Source organism: Salvelinus alpinus, chromosome 14, assembly GCF_045679555.1.
Source record: "Salvelinus alpinus chromosome 14, SLU_Salpinus.1, whole genome shotgun sequence".
Lineage (NCBI taxonomy): Eukaryota > Metazoa > Chordata > Actinopteri > Salmoniformes > Salmonidae > Salvelinus > Salvelinus alpinus.
The window spans coordinates 15,044,051-15,064,963 of record NC_092099.1 but is presented as its reverse complement, the minus strand read 5'-3'; the positions used below and the strand labels follow the sequence as shown (position 1 = coordinate 15,064,963).

The 20,913-nt window shown below is 46.6% G+C and overlaps 1 protein-coding gene across 5 annotated transcripts in view; it reads right to left on the bottom strand.

Annotated features, from left to right (window-relative positions):
* The window catches only part of LOC139538493 (integrin alpha-6-like), a 38,077-nt gene that overhangs the window by 12,380 nt on the left and 4,784 nt on the right, over positions 1–20,913 (bottom strand). For 3 of the 5 annotated variants that reach the window (XM_071340596.1, XM_071340599.1, XM_071340598.1), the window contains exons 2-7: positions 6,401–6,517; positions 2,709–2,836; positions 2,493–2,572; positions 2,077–2,338; positions 1,170–1,301; positions 458–671 (exon numbers count right to left, since the gene is read on the bottom strand). In XM_071340596.1, the coding sequence (XP_071196697.1) occupies positions 458–671; positions 1,170–1,301; positions 2,077–2,338; positions 2,493–2,572; positions 2,709–2,836; positions 6,401–6,517 (933 nt within the window). The remainder of the gene's footprint in view (positions 1–457; positions 672–1,169; positions 1,302–2,076; positions 2,339–2,492; positions 2,573–2,708; positions 2,837–6,400; positions 6,518–20,913) is intronic. The other 2 variants (XM_071340600.1, XM_071340601.1) reach the window with 1 other exon arrangement.

Sequence of the window (20,913 nt, the reverse complement as noted above, 5' to 3'; positions counted from 1 at the left end):
ATAATTTTCGGTGAAATCTCTCCCATCTTACATTTGACGAGGTTGAAGGACTTCTACGACGCAGCAGGGCACGAGCAAATGGCTCAGCTTCAAAATGTTAGTGATCAATTTAGTGATACCCAAGCCCTGCCCATATCCTAGTTATCTATGAAAAAACAGGCCCTACATGGCACTAACCCAATGTATAATGTCGGGGCCGTCAGACTCAGCTTGGGTAGCAGAGCTCTAATCCCAATGTAATCAAGGTTTGAAATGATTCTGTTTATGCCAAATACTGTATCTGTTTGGGATTCTTGAAGTGAATTTGCAGTGTACAAATTATTTATAACTAAGTTCCAGCCCCCCAACCATCCGCTCAAGGAAAAATGGGCCCACGGCTGAATGTAATTGGGGACCCCTGACATAATGTATGGATAAGCCAAAACTGGAAAAGCAGAAGTCAACTTGTGTCACATACCCATCTCCATTCAGGTCGACCACAGCTACATCATATCCAAAAGAAGATGCCAGTCCAGGCCCTTCTAGAATGTACTCTGGGGAGAGTCTTGCGGACGCTTCATTCTCTTTTCTCAACAGGACCACAGCCCCACAGTGATTGGCTCGCGGTGCCCCAGACACAATGGTCAGGCCACGCCCCTTGGTGATGCTATGCCCAGAATCAATGGAAAACCCTGCAACATGAAATAAGAGGAATCTATGTATATATCTTATACTATGCATAATTCAGAGCATTCATCTTTCATGAATAAATGAGTGAATTTTGGATGTAAAGAAAAACACAAGATGTGAAATATAGTAGTCATGTCATCTTGAAGCAACCAAGAAAACATATGTTGATATACATCTAAGTATCCCAGTAAAAACTGCAGTACATTCAAACATTACGTTGAAATAATTACATGGTAAAAATTCAGATTATAAACCATTCACAAGTTAGTGACCATGTAGATGGAATGGTTAAGAGAGTATGTTTTAGCCACCTCGGAAGTCACAAACCTAAGAAACTATTGGTCGTCACATCCAGACTTTTCTCAGGGCTGACCTGTAGAGAAGGCGACTTATACAGAAACTGATCAGCGTTGGCAGCAGACAAACTGGTCATGAACAGGATGCCTAAGCACAGAAAACACATAGTTCCCGCAGTCCAGGTTCAGACCTACTGTACCCACCTAAATAGCTGTTAGCAGGCACAGGCACCAGGTCAGGATCCAAGCGGTTCTCATCTCCAACTTCATAAGGCCCATCATCATAAAATCCCCTTTCCAACAAAGTGTTGTTCTTTTGCTCTACACGTACTATGCCTAGAGTGGTTGAGAGTGAGGGGTGAAAATGTCAACGGAATGGTGCTGGCTTAAATATGCTCAACAAAACAATATGAAATCTTCAACAATAATGACACAAGCAAAATGTAACTGGGTGAATTTCTTTTTTACAGGTGAAAATACAATTGTTTTGAAGGGCAATCCATGGTTGGACTTCTGAACTAATGAAATGTACCCATTCATTCTCGAAGAATGACTTATAAATGGCTCCTGAGCTTAGCTCAACTGTCGTACCCCATCAGAACCCAAAATATAAGCTTGTTCAATGTTTGTAAACAAAGTAAATGTAAACACACACTGCATAGCCTAAAAACATGGTTAAAACTTGAATTGTGAAATCATAGATGGTCAGTCCTTGCATCGATAGCTCTGTCTTTGAATTTGAGGGTGGTTACATTTATCCAGCCCCATCCCCCGCTTTTTACAGAAACAGTGGTCGGAAGAATGTTTGGTCATTGTTTCAACTGCTGATCGACACTTTAAAGCACAGTAAGGAAATGTCTGATGAAGTATGTTGCAAAGCCTTTCCTTACCTCTAGAGGGCATGTGAATCACAATATACTGCACAGCTCATTCTGCAGAGATTTAAATCTATATATTGTACATCCACTGATTTTGATCGATTGAAATAAATAGGTTTTGATAACTTACATTTACTTTTCACATTGTACATTTTTTGTCATTTAGCAGATGTTCTCATCCAGAGCGACTTACAATGGCAACTTAATTGCATACCTTATGAACAGACACCCACCTTTCCAGTTGTAGGCCCCAGGCGCTCCAAACACCACGTAATGGTAGTCCTTGGTGAAAGTGGCAGCCAGACCCTGCTGACAGGAGCCAAACCTCTCATGGCCTCTGGCTCTCCCCTCACAGAACCTCCAGTTCCCTCCATCTTCATCAGAGGATGCATCAATAGTGAGGTCCTGACTCAGGATGTAGCAGCGACCTGTGATGTCACGGGACTCCTGAGCAGTGTCCACAAACAGACGTCTCTGATAGCGGTGAGCACAGGTCTGCAATGACGAGACAGCGGAATCAGCATGCAAGGCAGATCCTTAGCTGATGATACTGTAGATCTGACGCAACGTTCTGCACGACAGATATACAAAGCACTATGAACCTGGCTAGTAACACAGCAATGCACAGTATTCTCTGACACCGACTTACCACAATCTTCCCTCCGGGGCCCTGGCTGTTAACTGTCACCCCCATCCACTGGTTCTCCTTGTTCTCAACTCTCACATCCTCTGTGGGAATTTATGTTGATTCTCGCTTTAGAATGAATTTTACTTACAGTATATTGTGGTTAATAAAGCATAATGTTCAACCATATGTTGTGTAAGAAAGAGAAACAGAGAGAACCAGATTTGAGTAACACCTCACCTTCATTGTCAAAATCGATGCGGTCACAGTCATCGGATTCGGTGGTGATGTCACAACTGTACAGGCCACCGGTTATGTTGGCTCTCTGGTTAGCCAGTGCTTTGGCTCTTGGTGCTCCAATCAACAGTCTGCAAAAAACATTTTTTTTTTCCAATTACTGTCTCTTTAAGATATTCATGGTCTATAGATGAATGTACTGTGACAATAGCAGATGTCAGAGATGTTTGGTAATCCTATACTGCAGCTGTCATATTCAATAATTCATATTGACCAAAGCGGTCAGTTTAGTAACCCAGAACTGGCCTGGATAACAGACACCATGTCAAACTGGCAAATATAGCACATGCCAACTACTTAATATTCAAACTGCCAGCAATCATAGTACTGTCTCATAGACTTGAAGAAATTGTGAACATGCCATTTGAGATGTGCCACAATTAAAATATGTTTTTTTGTATTTCATCTGGCTGTCAGTTAATGTCCTCAGAATAATTATTTTTGTGAACTTCTCATGTTCTGTCTCTGTAGTACAGTAGTCTACTGTGCTGTACAACTAGCACTAGGCAGAGAAACAGTATGATCTCATTTGGAGTATATTCAATCATATGATTGTCCTGTACAACATTAGTTCACTGACCACAACATATCCAAATCAGTGCCTAAGAGAATCTTAACAACCGCAGGGTACAATATCCTGCATGAATACGTTTTAGGGTTGAATAACTTGTAGAGCCATTTATTTATGCCCTATATTTATGCACAATACTTTATAAGAGCTGTGACTGACTGATTTTGCAATTAAATGTAATAGCTTAGGAGGGTTTTTAGGAATTGGCTGTACTTGGCACTTCACTAAATAAAAAAAGCATCCCTGTTAGGCTAACACTATAACAAGGGGAACAAACAGAACTACCACAGTGAGAGACAAACACTTCAGCAGGACCTCTCTGGGTCATACTTTCCAGCCTGGACAGTGAGTGAGAGCCACAGCCACATACTAAGGAACACTGAAAACATGATCAGATGCATCAATGAGAATGGCTAACAATACCGAAGCCTCCCACCATTAGCTCTGACAAATTGAAAACCCTAGTCATTGGCGACTCCATTACCCGCAGTATTAGACTTAAAAATAATCATCCAGCGATCATACACTGTTTACCAGGGGGCAGGGCTACCGACGTTAAGGCTACGCTGAAGATGGTGCTGGCTAAGGCTAAAAGAGTGTAGAGAGTATAGGAATTTTGTTATCCACGTCGGCACCAACAATGTTCGGATGAAACAGTCAGAGGTCACCAAGCACAACATAGCTTCAGCGTGTAAATCAGCTAGAAAGATGTGTCAGCATTGAGTAATTGTCTCTGGCCCCCTCCCAGTTAGGGGGAGTGATGAGCTCTACAGCAGTGTCTCACAACTCAATTGCTGGTTGAAAACTGTTTTCTGCCCCTCCCAAAAGATAGAATTTGTAGATAAGTGGCCCTATTTCTGAGACGCACCCACAAACAGGACCAAGCCTGGCCTGCTGAGGAGTGACGGACTCCATCCTAGCTGGAGGGGTGCTCTCATCTTATCTGTGAACATAGACAGGGCTCTAACTCCCCTAGCTCCACAATGAGATAGGGTGCAGACCAGGCAGCATGCTATTAGCCAGCCTGCCAGCTTAGTGGAGTCTGCCACTAGCACAGTCATTGTAGTCAGCTCAGCTATCCCCATTGAGACGGGGGCTGTGCCTCGATCTAGGTTGGGAAAAACTAAACATGGCGGTGTTCGCCTTAGCAATCTCACTAGGATAAGGACCTCCTCCATTCCTGCCATTATTGAAAGAGATTTTGATATCTCACATCTCAAAATAGGGCTACTTAATGTTAGATCCCTCACTTCCAAGGCAGTGAACTAATCACTGATCATAATCGTGATGCGATTGGCCTGACTGAAACATGGCTTAAGCCTGATAAATTCACTGTGTTAAATGAGGCCTCTCCTCCTGGTTACACTGGTGACCATTGCACAGTGTTGCTAACATTTACGATACCAAATTTCAATTTACAAAAACTAAAATTACTGTGTTTTCGTATTTTGAGCTTCTAGTCATGAAATCTATGCAGCCTACTCAATCACTTTTTATAGCTACTGTTTACAGGCCTCCTGGGCCGTATACAGCATTCCTCACCGAGTTCCCTGAATTCCTATCTGACCTTGTAGTCATGGCAGATAATATTCTAATTTTTTTATTTAATATTCACATGGAGAAGTCCACAGACCCACTCCAAAAGGCTTTCGGATCCATCATCGACTCAGTGGGTTTTGTCCAACATGTCTCCGGACCTACTCACTGCCACGGTCATACTCTGGACCTAGTTCTGTCCCGCAAAATAAATATTGTGGATCTTAATGTTTTTCCTCATAATCCTGGACTATCGGACCACCATTTTATTACGTTTGCAATCACAAAAAATGATCTGCTCAGACCCCAACCAAGGATCATCAAAAGCCATGCTATAAATTCTCAGACAACCCAAAGATTCCTAGATGCCCTTCAAGACTCCCTCCACCTACCCAAGGACGTCAGAGTACAACAATCAGTTAACCACCTAACTGAGGAACTTAATTGGTGCGGCAGGGTAGCCTAGTGGTTAGAGAGTTGGGCTAGTAACCGAAAAGTTGCAAGTTCAAATCCCTGAGCTTACAAGGTATAAATCTGTCGTTCTGCCCCTGAAGAAGGCTTATTCTTGAAAATAAGAATTTGTTCTTAACTGACTTGCCTAGTTAAATAAAGGTAAAAAAATAAATATATATATTTTTTGCATTGCGTAACACCATAGATGCAGTCGCACCCCTAAAAACAAAAAACATTTGTCATAAGAAACTACCTCCCTGGTATACAGAAAATACCTGAGCTCTGAAGCAAACTTCCAGAAAATTGGAACGGAAATTGTGCTACACCAAACTGGAAGTCTTTCGACTAGCTTGGAAAGACAGTACCGTGCAGTATCGAAGAGCCCTCACTGCTGCTCGATCATTCTATTTTTCCAACTTAGTCTCCTCAATTAAGAACAATCCCAAATTTGTTTTTAATACTGTCGCTGTAACGACCTGGGTGTCGGGGAGGTGCGAAGTCAGACGCAGGAACAGCAGAGCTTCAATATGTTGAGTCTTTAATACCCAACTGGCAAACGAAATGTCCAACACGGACGTACTGGGTGTCATACACACCGGTCCAACGACACGACAAACAAACCCAGTCCACAATAATAATCTCCACTCCCGAAATCCAAAAAGCTACAATGTAACAATCCCGCACAAAGAAGCGTACGGGCTGGCTGACTAATAAAGCCACACTAATAAACAATTAACTAAACACAGGTGATACAAATCAACACATAAGGAGGGGGAGGAAAAAGAGTCAGTGGCAGCTAGTAGGCCGGTGACGACGACCGCCGAGCGCCACCCGAACGGGAAGGAGAGCCTGCCTCGGTTGAAGTCGTGTCAGTACCCCCCCTCTGACGCGCGGCTCCCGCAGCGCGCCGACACCGGCCTCGAGGTCGACCCGGAGGACGAGGCGCGGGGCGATCCGGATGGAGGCGATGGAAATCCCTTAACATAGATGGATCCAAAATGTCCTCCACCGGTACCCAGCACCTCTCCTCCGGACCGTACCCCTCCCAGTCCACGAGGTACTGCAGGCCCCTCACCCGGCGTCTCGAGTCCAGAATGGCCCGTATCGTGTACGCCGGGGACCCCTCGATGTCCAGAGGGGGGGAGGGACCTCCGGCACCTCACCGTCCTGCATGGGACCAGCTACCACCGGCCTGAGGAGAGACACATGAAACGAGGGGTTAATACGATAATAGGAAGGGAGTTTTAATCGATAACACACCTCATTTATTCTCCTCAGGACTTTGAAGGGCCCTACACACTGCGGCCTCAGCTTCCGGCAGGGCAAGCGGAGGGGTAGGTTTCGGGTCGAGAGCCAGACCCTTTCCCCCGGTACAAACACGGGAGCCTCACTGCGGTGGCGGTCAGCGCTCCTCTTCTGCCTCCTAGTAGCTTGTTGAAGGGACTCCTGGACGGCCCTCCAGGTCTCTTTGGAGCGCTGTACCCACTCCTCCACCGCAGGAGCCTCGGTCTGGCTCGGATGCCATGGTGCCAGGACCGGCTGGTACCCCAACACACACTGAAAGGGGGACACATTAGTAGAGGAGTGGCGTAGTGAGTTCTGGGCCATCTCGGCCCAGGGAATGTATCTCGCCCACTCCCCTGGCCGGTCCTGGCAATAGGACCGCAGAAACCTACCCACCTCCTGGTTCACTCTCTCCACCTGCCCATTACTCTCGGGGTGAAAACCGGAAGTCAAGCTGACCGTGACCCCCAGACGCTCCATGAACGCCCTCCATACTCGGGACGTGAACTGGGGGCCCCGATCAGAAACGATGTCCTCCGGCACCCCGTAGTGCCGGAAGACGTGAGTGAATAAGGCCTCCGCAGTCTGTAGGGCAGTAGGGATACCGGGCAACGGGAGGAGACGGCAGGACTTAGAAAACCGATCCACAATTACCAGAACCGTAGTGTTTCCCTGAGAAGGGGGGAGATCGGTCAGGAAGTCCACGGACAGATGAGACCATGGCCGTTGTGGAACGGGGAGGGGTTGCAACTTCCCTCTAGGAAGGTGCCTAGGAGCCTTACTCTGAACGCATACCGAACAGGAGGAGACATAAACCCTAACGTCCCGAGCTAAGGTAGGCCACCAATACCTTCCCCGAAGGCTCCCCACTGTCCTCGTCACCCCAGGGTGACCCGAGGAGGGTAGGACATGAGCCCACCGAATCAGTCGGTCCCGAACACCAAGCGGTACGTACTTACGGCCCGCCGGGCACTGAGGAGGCGCGGGTTCCGCCCGTAACGCCCGCTCGATGTCCGAGTCCACCTCCCATACCACTGGCGCTATCAGCCTCGAGGCGGGGATGATGGGAGTGGGCTCGGTGGTCCTCTCCTCCGTGTCGTAAAGGCGAGACAGTGCGTCAGCCTTTACGTTTTGGGAGCCGGGTCTGTAGGACAACGTGAACCTAAACCGGGTGAAAAACATGGCCCACCTTGCCTGACGCGGGTTCAGTCTCCGAGCTGCCCGAATATACTCCAGATTCTGGTGGTCGGTCCAGATGAGAAAGGGGTGCTTAGCCCCCTCAAGCCAGTGTCTCCACACCTTCAGAGCCCTGACCACCGCTAACAACTCCCGATCCCCCACATCATAGTTACGCTCCGCTGCACTGAGCTTACTAGAGAAGAAAGCGCAGGGGCGGAGTTTTGGTGGCGTACCCGAGCGCTGTGATAGCACGGCACCCACCCCAGCCTCGGACGCGTCCACCTCCACTATGAATGCTAAAGAGGGATCCGGATGCGCCAACACGGGAGCATCCGTGAACAGAGCCTTCAACCTGTTGAAAGCTCCGTCCGCCGTCGCTGACCACCGCAACCGCACCGGGCCCCCCTTTAGCAGTGAGGTAATGGGAGCCGCTACCTGACCAAAACCCCGGATAAATCTCCGGTAGTAGTTGGCAAAACCCAAAAACCGCTGCACCTCTTTCACCGTGGTTGGAGTCGGCCAATTACGCACGGCCTTTATGCGGTCACTCTCCACCACCACCCCCGAGGTGGAAATGCGATAACCCAGGAAGGAGACGGCTTGTTTGGAGAACACACACTTCTCAGCCTTGACGTATAGGTCATGCTCCAGCAGTCTGCCAAGCACTTTGCGCACCAGAGATACATGCGCGGCTTGAGTAGTTGAGTAGATCAGAATGTCATCGATATACACAACTACCCCCTGCACGTGCAGGTCCCTGAGAATGTCGTCTACAAAGGATTGGAAAACAGCTGGAGCATTCTTTAACCCATACGGCATGACGCAGTACTCATAGTGGCCCGATGTGGTACTAAATGCGGTTTTCCACTCGTCTCCCTCCCGAATACGCACCAGACTGTACGCGCTCCTGAGGTCCAGTTTTGTAAAGAACTGCGCTCCGTGAAATGATTCCACCGCCGAAGCGATGAGAGGTAGTGGGTAACTAAACCCCACTGTGATGGCATTTAGACCTCTATAATCAATACACGGACGCAAACCTCCCTCCTTTTTCTTCACAAAAAAGAAACTCGAGGAGACGGGTGAGATGGAGGGCCGAATGTACCCCTGTCCCAGAGACTCCGCGACATATGTCTCCATAGCCAACGTCTCCTCTTGGGACAAAGGGTACACGTGACTCTTGGGAAGCGCAGCGTTAACCTGGAGATCTATCGCACAATCCCTACCCGGTCGATGTGGTGGTAATTTCGTCGCTTTCTTTTTACAGAAAGCGATTGCCAAATCGGCATACTCGGGGGGAATGCGCACCGTGGAACCCTGGTCTGGACTCTCCACCGACGTGGCACCAATGGAAACTCCCAGACACCTTCCAGAACACTCCTCTGACCACCCCTGGAGAACCCCCTGTCTCCACGAAATATTGGGATTGTGCCGGGCCAACCAGGGAATACCCAGCACCACTGGAAACGCAGGCGAATCAATAATAAAGAGACTGATACGTTCCCTATGATTCCCCTGCGTCACCATGTCCAGGGGAACTGTGGCCTCCCTGATCACCCCTGACCCTAATGGCCGGCTATCTAGGGAGTGCACGGGAAAGGGAGAATCTATCGGCACCAGCGGAACGCCCAACTCTCGGGCGAGTCCGCGATCCATAAAGTTCCCAGCTGCACCTGAATCGACTAGTGCCCTATGCTGGGAAGAGGGGGAAAAATAAAGGAAAAAAATTGAGACAAACATGTGACCAACAGGGGGTTCTGAGTGAGTTTGGTGCTGACTCACCTGGGGTGATCGAGAAGCGTTCCGCCTGACATCTCGACTCCCAGACAGACCCCCCCAGCACCGATCGGCCGTGTGTCCTCTCCGACCACAGCTGGTGCAGGGGAGGCCTCCTCCTCCGGTACCCCTAGGCGCGGCCCCTCCCAACTCCATTGGGATGGGAGCCGGGGCGCTGGGTGGTGGAACGCACAGGACCCTCTCCGAACGCCCGCGGGCAGCCAGCAGATTGTCCAGTCGGATGGACATGTCGATAAGCTCATCCAAAGAAAGAGCGATGTCCCGACACGCTAGCTCCCTGCGGACGTCCTCCCGGAGACTACACCGGTAGTGGTCAATAAGGGCCCTGTCGTTCCACCCTGATCCCGCGGCCAAGGTCCGGAACTCCAGCGCGAAATCCTGTGCGCTCCTCTTCTCCTGCCTAAGATGAAACAGTCTCTCACCCGCCGCTCGGCCCTCTGGGGGGTGGTCGAACACGGCACGAAAACGACGGGTAAACTCCGGGTAGTGCTCCTTCGCTGAGTCCGGGCCATTCCAGACTGCGTTGGCCCACTCCAGAGCACGACCCGTTAGGCAGGAGACGAGGACACTCACCCTCTCCGCTCCCGAGGGAGTGGGGCGAACAGTGGCCAGGTATAGCTCCAGCTGGAGTAAAAACCCCTGGCACCCTGCCGCCGCTCCATCATAATCCCTCGGGAGCGTAAGACGGAGCGCGCTGGAGCCGGGGGATGGAGAGTCCTGAGGAGGGGGAGCCGAAGGTGGAGAGAGGAGCCCACTCCTCTCCCATCGCTCCATTCTCTCCATCATCTGGTCCATGGCTGATCCGATCCGATGGAGGACGGTGGTGTGGTGGAGAACCCGTTCCTCCATCGATGGGAGAGGGTTGGCTGCTGCTCCTGCTGACTCCATGGTTGGTGCGGGATTCTGTAACGACCTGGGTGTCGGGGAGGTGCGAAGTCAGACGCAGGAACAGCAGAGCTTCAATATGTTGAGTCTTTAATACCCAACTGGCAAACGAAATGTCCAACACGGACGTACTGGGTGTCATACACACCGGTCCAACGACACGACAAACAAACCCAGTCCACAATAATAATCTCCACTCCCGAAATCCAAAAAGCTACAATGTAACAATCCCGCACAAAGAAGCGTACGGGCTGGCTGACTAATAAAGCCACACTAATAAACAATTAACTAAACACAGGTGATACAAATCAACACATAAGGAGGGGGAGGAAAAAGAGTCAGTGGCAGCTAGTAGGCCGGTGACGACGACCGCCGAGCGCCACCCGAACGGGAAGGAGAGCCTGCCTCGGTTGAAGTCGTACAGTCGCAAAGCTAACTAAAAAGCAGCATTCCCCAAGAGAGGATGGCTTTCACTTCAGCAGTGAAAAATGAATTAACCTCTTTGACAAAAAGATCATGATCATTAGAAAGCAAATTACAGACTCTTCTTTAAATCTGCGTATTTCTCCAAAGCTCAGTTGTCCTGAGTCTGCACAACACTGCCAGGACCTAGGATCAAAGGAGACACTCAAGTTTTTTAATACTATATCTCTTGACACATTGATGAAAATAGTCATGGCATTTAAACCTTCAAGCTGCATACTGAACCCTATTCCAACTAAACTACTCAAAGAGCTGCTTCCTGTGCTTGGCCCTCCTATGTTGAACATAATAAACAGCTCCCTATCCACCAGATGTGTACCAAACTCACTAAAAGTGGCAGTAATAAAGTCTCTCTTGAAAAAGCCAAACCTTGACCCAGAAAATATAAAAAAACTAAAATCGGCCTATAACACATCTTCCATTCCACTCAAAAAAAAATAAAAAAGCTGTTGCGCAGAAACTCACTGCCTTCCAGAAGACAAACAATGTATACGAAATGCTTCAGTCTGGTTTTAGACCCCATCATAGCACTGAGACTGCACTCGTGAAGGTGGTAAATGACCTTTTAATGGCGTCAGACCAAGGCTCTGCATCTGTCCTCATGCTCCTAGACCTTAGTGCTGCTTTTGATACCAATGATCACCACTTTCTTTTGGAGAGATTGGAAACCCAAATTGGTCTACACGGACAAGTTCTGAACTGGTTTCCATCTTATCCGTCAGTCTGTCTCTGTGGATGGTTTGGCCAGTGACAAATCAACTGTAAATTTCAGTGTTCCTCAAGGTTCCGTTTTAGGACCACTATTGTTTTCACTATATATTTTACCTCTTGGCGATGTCATTTGGAAACATAATTTTAAGTTTCACTGCTATGCGGACGATACATAGGCGTACATTTCGATGAAACATGGTGAAGCCCCAAAATTGCCGTCCCTGGAAGCCTGTGTTTCAGACATAAGGAAGTGGATGGCAGCAAATGTTTCACTTTTAAACTCGGACAAAACAGAGATGCTAGTTCTAGGTCTTCTGAGATCTTCTGTTGGATCTGACAATTAATCTTCATCTCAAATAAAACTGAAGGACCTCGGCGTTACTCTGGACCCTGATCTCTCTTTTGATGACCATATCATGACTGTTTCAAGGACAGCTTTTTTCCATCTACGAAACATTGCAAAAATCTGAAACTTTCTGTCCAAAAATGATGCATAAAAATGTATCCATGCTTTTGTCACTTCTAAATTAGTGAAATTTACTGAAATGCTCTACTTCCGGCTACCTGGATGAAGCACTAAATAAACTTCAAGGTTTTACTGCTAACCTACAAAGCATTGCATGGGCTTCCTCCTACCTATCTTTACGATTTGGTACTGCCGTACATACCTACATGTACGCTACGGTCACAAGACGCAGGCCTCCTTATTGTCCCTAGAATTTCTAAGCAAACAGCTAGAGGCAGGGCTTTCTCCCATAGAGCTCAATTTTTATGGAATGGTCTGCCTAGCCATGTGAGAGAAGTCTTTATTGAAGACTCATCTATTCAGTAGGTCCTATGATTGAATGTAGTCTGGCCCAGGGGTGTGAAGGTGAATGGAAAGGCACTGGAGTGACGGACCGCCCTTGCTGTCTCTGCCTGGCCGGTTTCTCTCTCTCTCCACTGGGATTCTCTGCTTCTAACCCTATTACAGGGGCTGAGTCACTGGCTTACTGGTGCTCTTACATGCCGTCCCTAGGAGGGGTGCATCACTTGAGTGGGTTGAGTCACTGACGTGATCTTCCTGTCTGGGTTGGCGCCCTCCCTCGGGTTCGTGCCGTGTGGGAGATCTCGTGGGCTATACTCTGCCTTATCTCAAATCAAATCATAGTTTATTTGTCACGTGCGCCGACTACAACAGGTGTAGAACCTTACAGTGAAATGCTTACTTACAGGCTCTAACCAATAGTGCAAAAAGGTATTAGGTGAACAATAAGTAAGTAAAGAAATATAAACAACAGTAAAAAGACAGTGACAAACTGGGTAGTAAGTTGGTGGTTGAAGATATCCCTCTAGTGGTGTGGGGGCTGTGCTTTGGCAAAGTTGGTGGGGTATATATCCTGCCTGGTTGGCCCTGTCTGGAGGTATTGTCAGATGGGGCCATAGTGTCTCCCAACCCCTCCTGTCTCAGCCTCCAGTAATTATGCTGCAATAGTTTATGTGTCGGGGGGCTAGGGTCAGTCTGTTATATCTAGAGTATTTCTCCTGTCTTATCCGGTGTCCTGTGTGAATTTAAGTGTACGCTGTGTATGCTCTCTCTCTCTCTCAGAGGACCTGAGCCCTAGGACCATGCCTCAGGACTACCTGGCCTGATGGCTCCATGCTGTCCCCACTCCACCTGGTCGTACTGCTGCTCCAGTTTCAAATGTTCTGCCTGGGGCTATGGAACCCTGACCTGTTCACCGGACGTGCTACCTTGTCTCGGGCCTGCTGTTTTCGACTCTCTCGCTCTCTCTACCGTACCTGCTGTCTCTAACTCTGAATGATCAGCTATGAAAAGCCAACTGACATTTACTCCTGAGGTATTGACCTGTTGCACCCTCAACCACTGTGATTATTATTATTTGACCCTGCTGGTCATCTATGAACCTTTGAACATCTTGGCCATGTACTGTTATAATCTCCACCCAGCACAGCCAGAAGAGGACTGGCCACTCCTCAGAGCCTGGTTCCTCCCTAGGTTTCTTCCTAGATTTCTGCCTTTCTAGAGAGTTTTTCCTAGCCACCATGCTTCTACATCTGCATTGCTTGCTGTTTGTGGGTTTTAGGCTGGGTTTCTGTATAGAACTTTGTGACATCGGCTGATGTAAAAAGGGCTTTATAAATACATTTGATTCTATTGCATATCTGGGTAACAATATTACATATTGTGCAGCATGTTTGTTGTGTTACATAGATTAAGTAGTATTGTAATGCTATTAGGGAACTATATTGGGGACATAATAGAGTGATAACTGTCCATACACTACAAGTGCTATGTTTAACCGCTTAGGGAGTTTCCACAAAGGGGGGCAGGGAATCCTCTCCACCTTCTTCCTCCACTCTGCATGATTCCACAAGCTATTCCGTGAACCACCTATTGATTCTTTGGATAGGGTCATGGACCTTCATTTACCAAACAAGGACTCCCAAGAGGAAGCTTGTTGGGAAAGGGGAAGATCGAAGCCCAAATTATGTCCCCTCTATCAACAGCCAGTGAAATGTAAATGACAGCTCAGTCAAAACAAAGATGTTAACTACAACTTCACAGAACGACTGAGCTGTCAGTTCGAAGCGCAGTTCAAGATAGTTGAGGGCTTTCAAAATCACTATTTATTCCAATGTTACTCTTGCACATCACACTCTCACTTAAAGCCTGGGGAAACCAACTCCATAGAGCTGCATTAGAGTGGGAAACAACACACAGGGATTTGTATCTGCAAGTAAAGGTTCTCAGCAGTGCTCCCCATTGATACAGTTGAAGTCGGACGTTTACATACACTTAGGTTGGAGTCATTAAAACTCATTTTTCAACCACTCCACAAATGTCTTTTTAACAAACTAGAGTTTTGGCAAGTTGGTTAGGACATCTACTTTGTGCATGACACAAGTAATTTTCCAACAATTGTTTATTTCACTCATAATTCACTGTATCACAATTCCAGTGGGTCAGAAGTTTACATACAGTAAGTTGACTGTGCCTTTAAACAGCTTAGAAAATTCCAGAAAATTATGTCATGGCTTTAGAAGCTTCTGATAGGCTAATTGACATCATTTGAGTCAATTGGAGGTGTATCCATGGATGTATTTCAAGGCCTACCTTCAAACTCAGTGCCTCTTTACTTGACATCATGGGAAAATCAAAAGAAATCAGCCAAGACCTGAGAAAAAAAAAATTGTAGACCTCCACAAGTCTGGATCATCCTTGGAAGCAATTTCCAAATGCCTGAAGGTACCACGTTCACCTGTACAAAAATAGTACGCAAGTATAATCACCATGGGACCACGCAGCTGTGATACCGCTCAGGAAGGAGACACGTTCTGTCTCCTAGAGATGAATGTACTTCGGTGCAAAAAGTGCAAATCAATCCCAGAACAACAGCAACGGACCTTGTGAAGATGCTGGAGGAAACAAGTACAAAATTATCTATATCCACAGTAAAACGAGAACTATATCGACATAACCTGAAAGGCCTCTCAGCAAGGAAGAAGTCACTGCTCCAAAACCGCCATAAAAAAGCCAGACTACAGTTTGAAACTGCACATGGGGACAAAGATCGTATTTTTTGGAGAAATGTCCTCTGGTTTGATGAAACAAAAATTGAACTTTTGGCCATAATGATCATCGTTATGTTTGGAGGAAAAAGGGGGAGGCTTGCAAGCCGAAAAACACCATTCCAACCGTGAAGCACGGTGGTGGCAGCATCATGTTGTGGGAGTGCTTTGCTGCAGGAGGGACTGGTGCACTTCAAAATAGATGGCATCACGTGGAGGGAAAATTATATGGATATACTGAAGCAACATCTCAAGACATCAGTAAGGAAGTTAAAGCTTGGTCGAAAATGGGTCTTCCAAATGGACAATGACCCCAAGCATACTTCCAAAGTTGTGGCAAAATGGCTTAAGGACAACAAAGTCAAGGTATTGGAGTGGCCATCACAAAGCCCTGACCTCAATTCCATAGAAAATTTGTGGGCAGAACTGAAAAAGTGTGTGCGAGCAAGGAGGCCTACAAACCTGACTCAGTTACACCAGCTCTGTCAGGAGGAATGGGCCAAAATTCACCCATTTTATTGTGGGAAGCTTGTGGAAGGCTACCTGAAACATTTGACCCAAGCTAAACAATTTAAAGGCAATGCTACCAAATACTAATTGAGTGTATGTAAACTTCTGATCCGCTGGCAATGTGATGAACGAAATAAAAGCTGAAATAAATAATTCTCTACTATTATTCTGACATTTCACATTCTTAAAATAAAGTGGTGATCCTAACTGACCTAAGACAGGGATTTTTTACCAGGATTAAATGTCAGGAATTAATGCATTTGGCTAAGGTGTATGTAAACTTCTGACTTCAACTGTAGTTGTAAAATTTGGCAAGTCACTGAAGGGTAACATCGGCATTCACACGCAGCACTCCAGCCTTTGCGTACAAAGTCTAGATGACACATGAAAACAAGCTGCTCATTTCTGAAGGAGAAAATGTATATATATTTTAAAGTACTTATAGATAAGCACCTTATTCCCCCGTTATAATGATTACCCAACAGCTTCTGATCTAGATAAACTAATAGGGAACAATTAAGCAATTAGACACAAGCAAGGCTGGACTTTGTTAGCTTAGAGTCCACAAGACAAAAAGTCAAAAGTGCTACTGGTAGTTGAGAACTTTGACAGTCATGGAACTTGCCTGACGACTCATCCTGAATTTAATTTCGCGGCTGTATCGATCGCTCCATACATCAGTCTGAACCCGCTAACCTAGAAGTAGTTTGTGCTGACGTAAAAATTACGTTATTCATGATTCGTGTAGGCCGGCTCTGGCCCAGCGCATCGGTTTCTTGAACCAAACAGAATGGTTTGAATGTGTTCACATTCTAGAAGTCCTCGGGGAGGAAGCAAATCCAGACTCACCGTGGAGAAGAAACGTTAGTGGGCTTGGCGTTTGGCCGGAGCGATGTGGATGGGTAGCCAGGCAAAGACGGAACTGCCAACAAGTTACACTTAGGGGAAAGGAGACTCATTTTCCAAGTACAACAAGACTTGAAAAGGTTCAATGCATCGGAAATTAACTTTTTAGGACACATTATCAAAAAATAACATTGCAAATCTACTGCCCTCTGTTCCTCTAAAACAGAAACCCCCAGGTTATAGCATCAAGTTAGCTGAGCTACTAAGTACATGGAGAGCCATCATATTCCTATCCATGTCAAGAAGTCTAAGACAGTAGGATTGGTTACAGACTAGGGCTAGGAGGGCTGGCAATATTTACGGCGTGTCCTTAAAAACAAGTGGAAAAGTGACAATTTCATGCAGCGCTAATGGGAAGTTTTAAGACCCACAAAAAGTAGTAACGCAGTTGATAATGGCAGGGATTCTGAGAGCAGAAGTGCAGCTTATCCATTCATGACACACAGTGCCCATGGAATGAGAGATGTGCCTTTTGTGCCGGTGAATCTCGTATTTAGAAACATTAAAAAAACAATTGGTTTCCCCCCCATTTAATTTAATTTGATTCAAAACCAACCATAGCCTACCCTCCCCTTAATCATGGCTGGTTTAGCAGCATAGCATATAGTGTGTCTTTTTATTTTGACCATTAGCCAAAAGAAGCCTATGAATAAAGTGGTTTTAAAATGTTCTACTGAGAATGCTCTAAATATTTTGGAGCTTTTTGCCCTCATGCTTTTTCATTACTCACAATCCACATCCCTGCATTTTGCTTGTTCACGTAGGCTATCCATCCCCCTTTTGGAAGAGCACACCTCATCCGATTACCAAAGACACACTCCTCAAATACTATTCAGTCCTCCTATAATTTTGGGGAGAATCTGCCACACACATAGGCAACGATAATTGACAGGAGCCTAGTATTTAGTACAGACGTGCAAATGTTATGTGCAAAGACATTTAAGCCTACGCGTGCACACAATGCCATGAAATTACTATATATATATATATATATATATATATATATATATATATATATATATATAATATATATATAATATCTACTTAGAAATATTGTTATTGGTTGTTTTTCGTTTAATTAAAAACCAAACTTCCCTGGCTTCGAATGCAATTCCATCTGTTACTTCTGCAGAAGTGCAAATACATTATGATCTGTAAGATTGTTCTATGATGTTTATAAAACATGATTTTATAAACCAAAGTTTTTAATGTGCGTAAAACCCTCCATAGTCTAAGTTGCCTTGTCTGTATTATACACCCACAGGGAGCAATTATGGTGCCTGTAACTGTATCTAGACATAGCCTAAATAAAACAAGTTGTTAAGTTTTTTTTAGTTTTTTTTGTCTTTTTAGGCATTATCAATAGCCTTGTGAATTTAATCTTGCTTATGTCCATATCCAGACTGCAATTTACAGTAGGGCTAGCCCCTATATCAGTGCGAATGCTATACTGTAGCCTATGTTTAACTATGTATTTCCACACTGAACCAATGCAATTAGAAGACTGTGGACTGCAAACATGTTCAACATATTTAGCAAATATGGGGCAGGCTATTTAACGAAGGAGGCTATAAGGGACTAACTTTCAAATTGGAGTTGATGACAAAGCAATACATAAAATACCGTAAATACACAACATGAAGCAACCACATATTTAGCCATGGAGCACGTTCTGTTTGGCTAGTGAGGGGCCAAGCCTTCACACACCCACGAGTTGTTTATTCTCCAAAACCCAGCCCTTTCACGGCATCGCCAGCTACTACGCCCATAATTCCAATTGTGAAAATAGTTCAAATATTTCTGACACACCCCTGAACCTATAACGCTACCACCAGCGCTACGATTTACAATTGCGCTAGGCCTGTTAAAATAGAGCCCAACGTGTAAATTATTAGTGGTGGCCAAACTGTGGTTGTATCCCGTGACCTTGCTGACCTTTTTCCCCAAATGTTGTGTGATGCTGACCCTACAGCTGTGCACTCAAAGTCCCCAGAACCACTGCAGCTGTTCTAACTGTGTCTGTTTACCTACACCAACACTTGGCACTGGTCTAGAGTTGGCTTGTTACACCAGCCAGGCCATAACAACATTTGGCAAAAGTGTGTGGTTTTTCAAACCACCAGGGCCTGAGCTCCTCTATCACTGCTAATAAATCAGTGTCTCAGTCTCTACCCAGGAGATTATAACCTGCCTTTGAGCTTTACTGGGACACAGCCAACTGCCAGGCTTCTGAGAAATTCCAAGCTTCTGTTTTTCCATCAAAGATCATGAAATGTAAACCTCCTGTGCTAGTTCCAGGCCCTGGATCTCCTGCCCTGTAGGGCCCCGAGTTGGCTGTCACTCTAGGTCTGCAGTCCCTGCTCCTAGCCAGTTCGCAGCCCCCAACCTCAGCCGGTGCACAGCCACCTGTCCTAGCGCTAAGCTCCCAGTTCCCTGCTTAGCTAGGCTTGCAGTCCTCTGTCTTAGTAGTAGGCCCTGAGTTTCCTGCCCGGCTAGGCCCTCAGCCTAGTGACCTGGGGGAACCACTGTTCACTGACCCATGGGCCTGCTGTCTCCAGTTCTGGGAGGCAGCCCCACCTCCTGCACTGGAAGACCCTTGGCCCTCACACCTGGGAAATCACCTGACCTCATCTCTGGGGCCCAGCCTGCCCCTGCCTTCAGATCTCTGATGAGCCTCGCCCAAAGGTCTCCACCTGCTCCACCATGGGAGCCATCATCTTCAGCAGTAGGGAGAAGTCACTAACTCAGTGCCCAGGAATGGGCCCCAGTGGCCTTCAACCAGCTGAGCTAGAGGATCTTCCACCACCCCGTGGCATCCCATGGGATGACCAGACACTGTTCCTGCGACGTTGTGCAACCTCCTCGTAGGGTGGCCCCTACGCCCTTACGTGCCCCAAAGCCAGCACTCTCCTGGCCCCCATGGTCCTCTAAAGTGACACTTGCTATCAGCTGCCCCTCTAGTTTGGCCAGATGCACAGTAGGACTGGACCCCACTTTGTCTGGTCCCTTAGCTGCTCTGACCCTCTGCCCTGGCTGTCCTACTGGATAGGAGAAGGCACTTAAAGACTATGCCCCACATTGAGGCATTTCCGAAGTTGTTTGGATTTCCGTAAGAAACCCAGGGGCGGCTGTAAAAAAGGCCATTCCTTTCAGCCAATCAGCAGGTTTGAATGGTCATTTGGACTCTGGCTCCACCCACTGTAGCTCAGTGTTTTTTAGTCTTCGACAGAAGATGCCAGTCTGGCTGGCGACCGAGTTTTCAGTGTTCATTTTAGAAGTGTTGTGTGTGCATTGACAATGTAAGTTGGGGCTTTATATTGTTGGGGATTGTTTATGATGATTACTGCATGCTACTGAAACCTGAATAATGTTGGTTATCTTGTTACATCTATAACGTAGTTGTTCTGTCGCCAGTTGGTATCATTGTTTACCTGTTTAACTAATACATATCGTCAGTACAGAATTGCCAGTTAATATGACTTTTACATGGCTGTATTTACTCTATATGACCAAAAGTATGTGGACACCTGCTCGTCGAACATCTCATTCCAAAATCATGGGCATTAATATGGAGTTGGTCCCCCGCTTGTTGCTATAATAGCCTCCATTCTTCTGGGAAGCCTTTCCACTAGATGTTGGAACATTGCTGCGGGGACTTGCTTCCATTCAGCCACAAGAGCATTAGTAAGGTCACGCACTGATGTTGGGCGATTAGGCCTGGCTCGCAGTCAGGGTTCCAATTCATCCCAAAGGTGTTCGATGGGGTTGAAGTCAGGGCTCTGTGCAGATCAGTCAAGTTCTTCCACACCGATCTTGACAAACCATTTCTGTATGAACCTCGCTTTGTGCACGTGGGCATTGTCATGCTGAAACAGGAAAGGGCCTTTCCCAAACTGTTGCCACAAAGTTGGAAGCACAGAATCGTCTCGAATGTCATTGCATGCTGTAGCATTAACATTTCCCTTCACTGGAGCTAAGGGGCCTAGCCCGAACCATGAAAAACAGCTCCAGACCATTATTCCTCCTCCACCAAACTTTACATTTGACACTATGCATTCAGGCAGGTAGCGTTCTCCTGGCATATGCCAAACTCAGATTCATCCGCTGGACTACCAGATGGTGAAGCGTGATTTATCACTCCAGAGAACGTGTTTCCACTGCTCCAGAGTCCAATGGCGGCGAGCTTTACACCACTCCAGCCCACGCTTGGCATTGATGATCTTAGGCTTGTGTGTGGCTGCTCGGCCATGGAAATCCATTTCA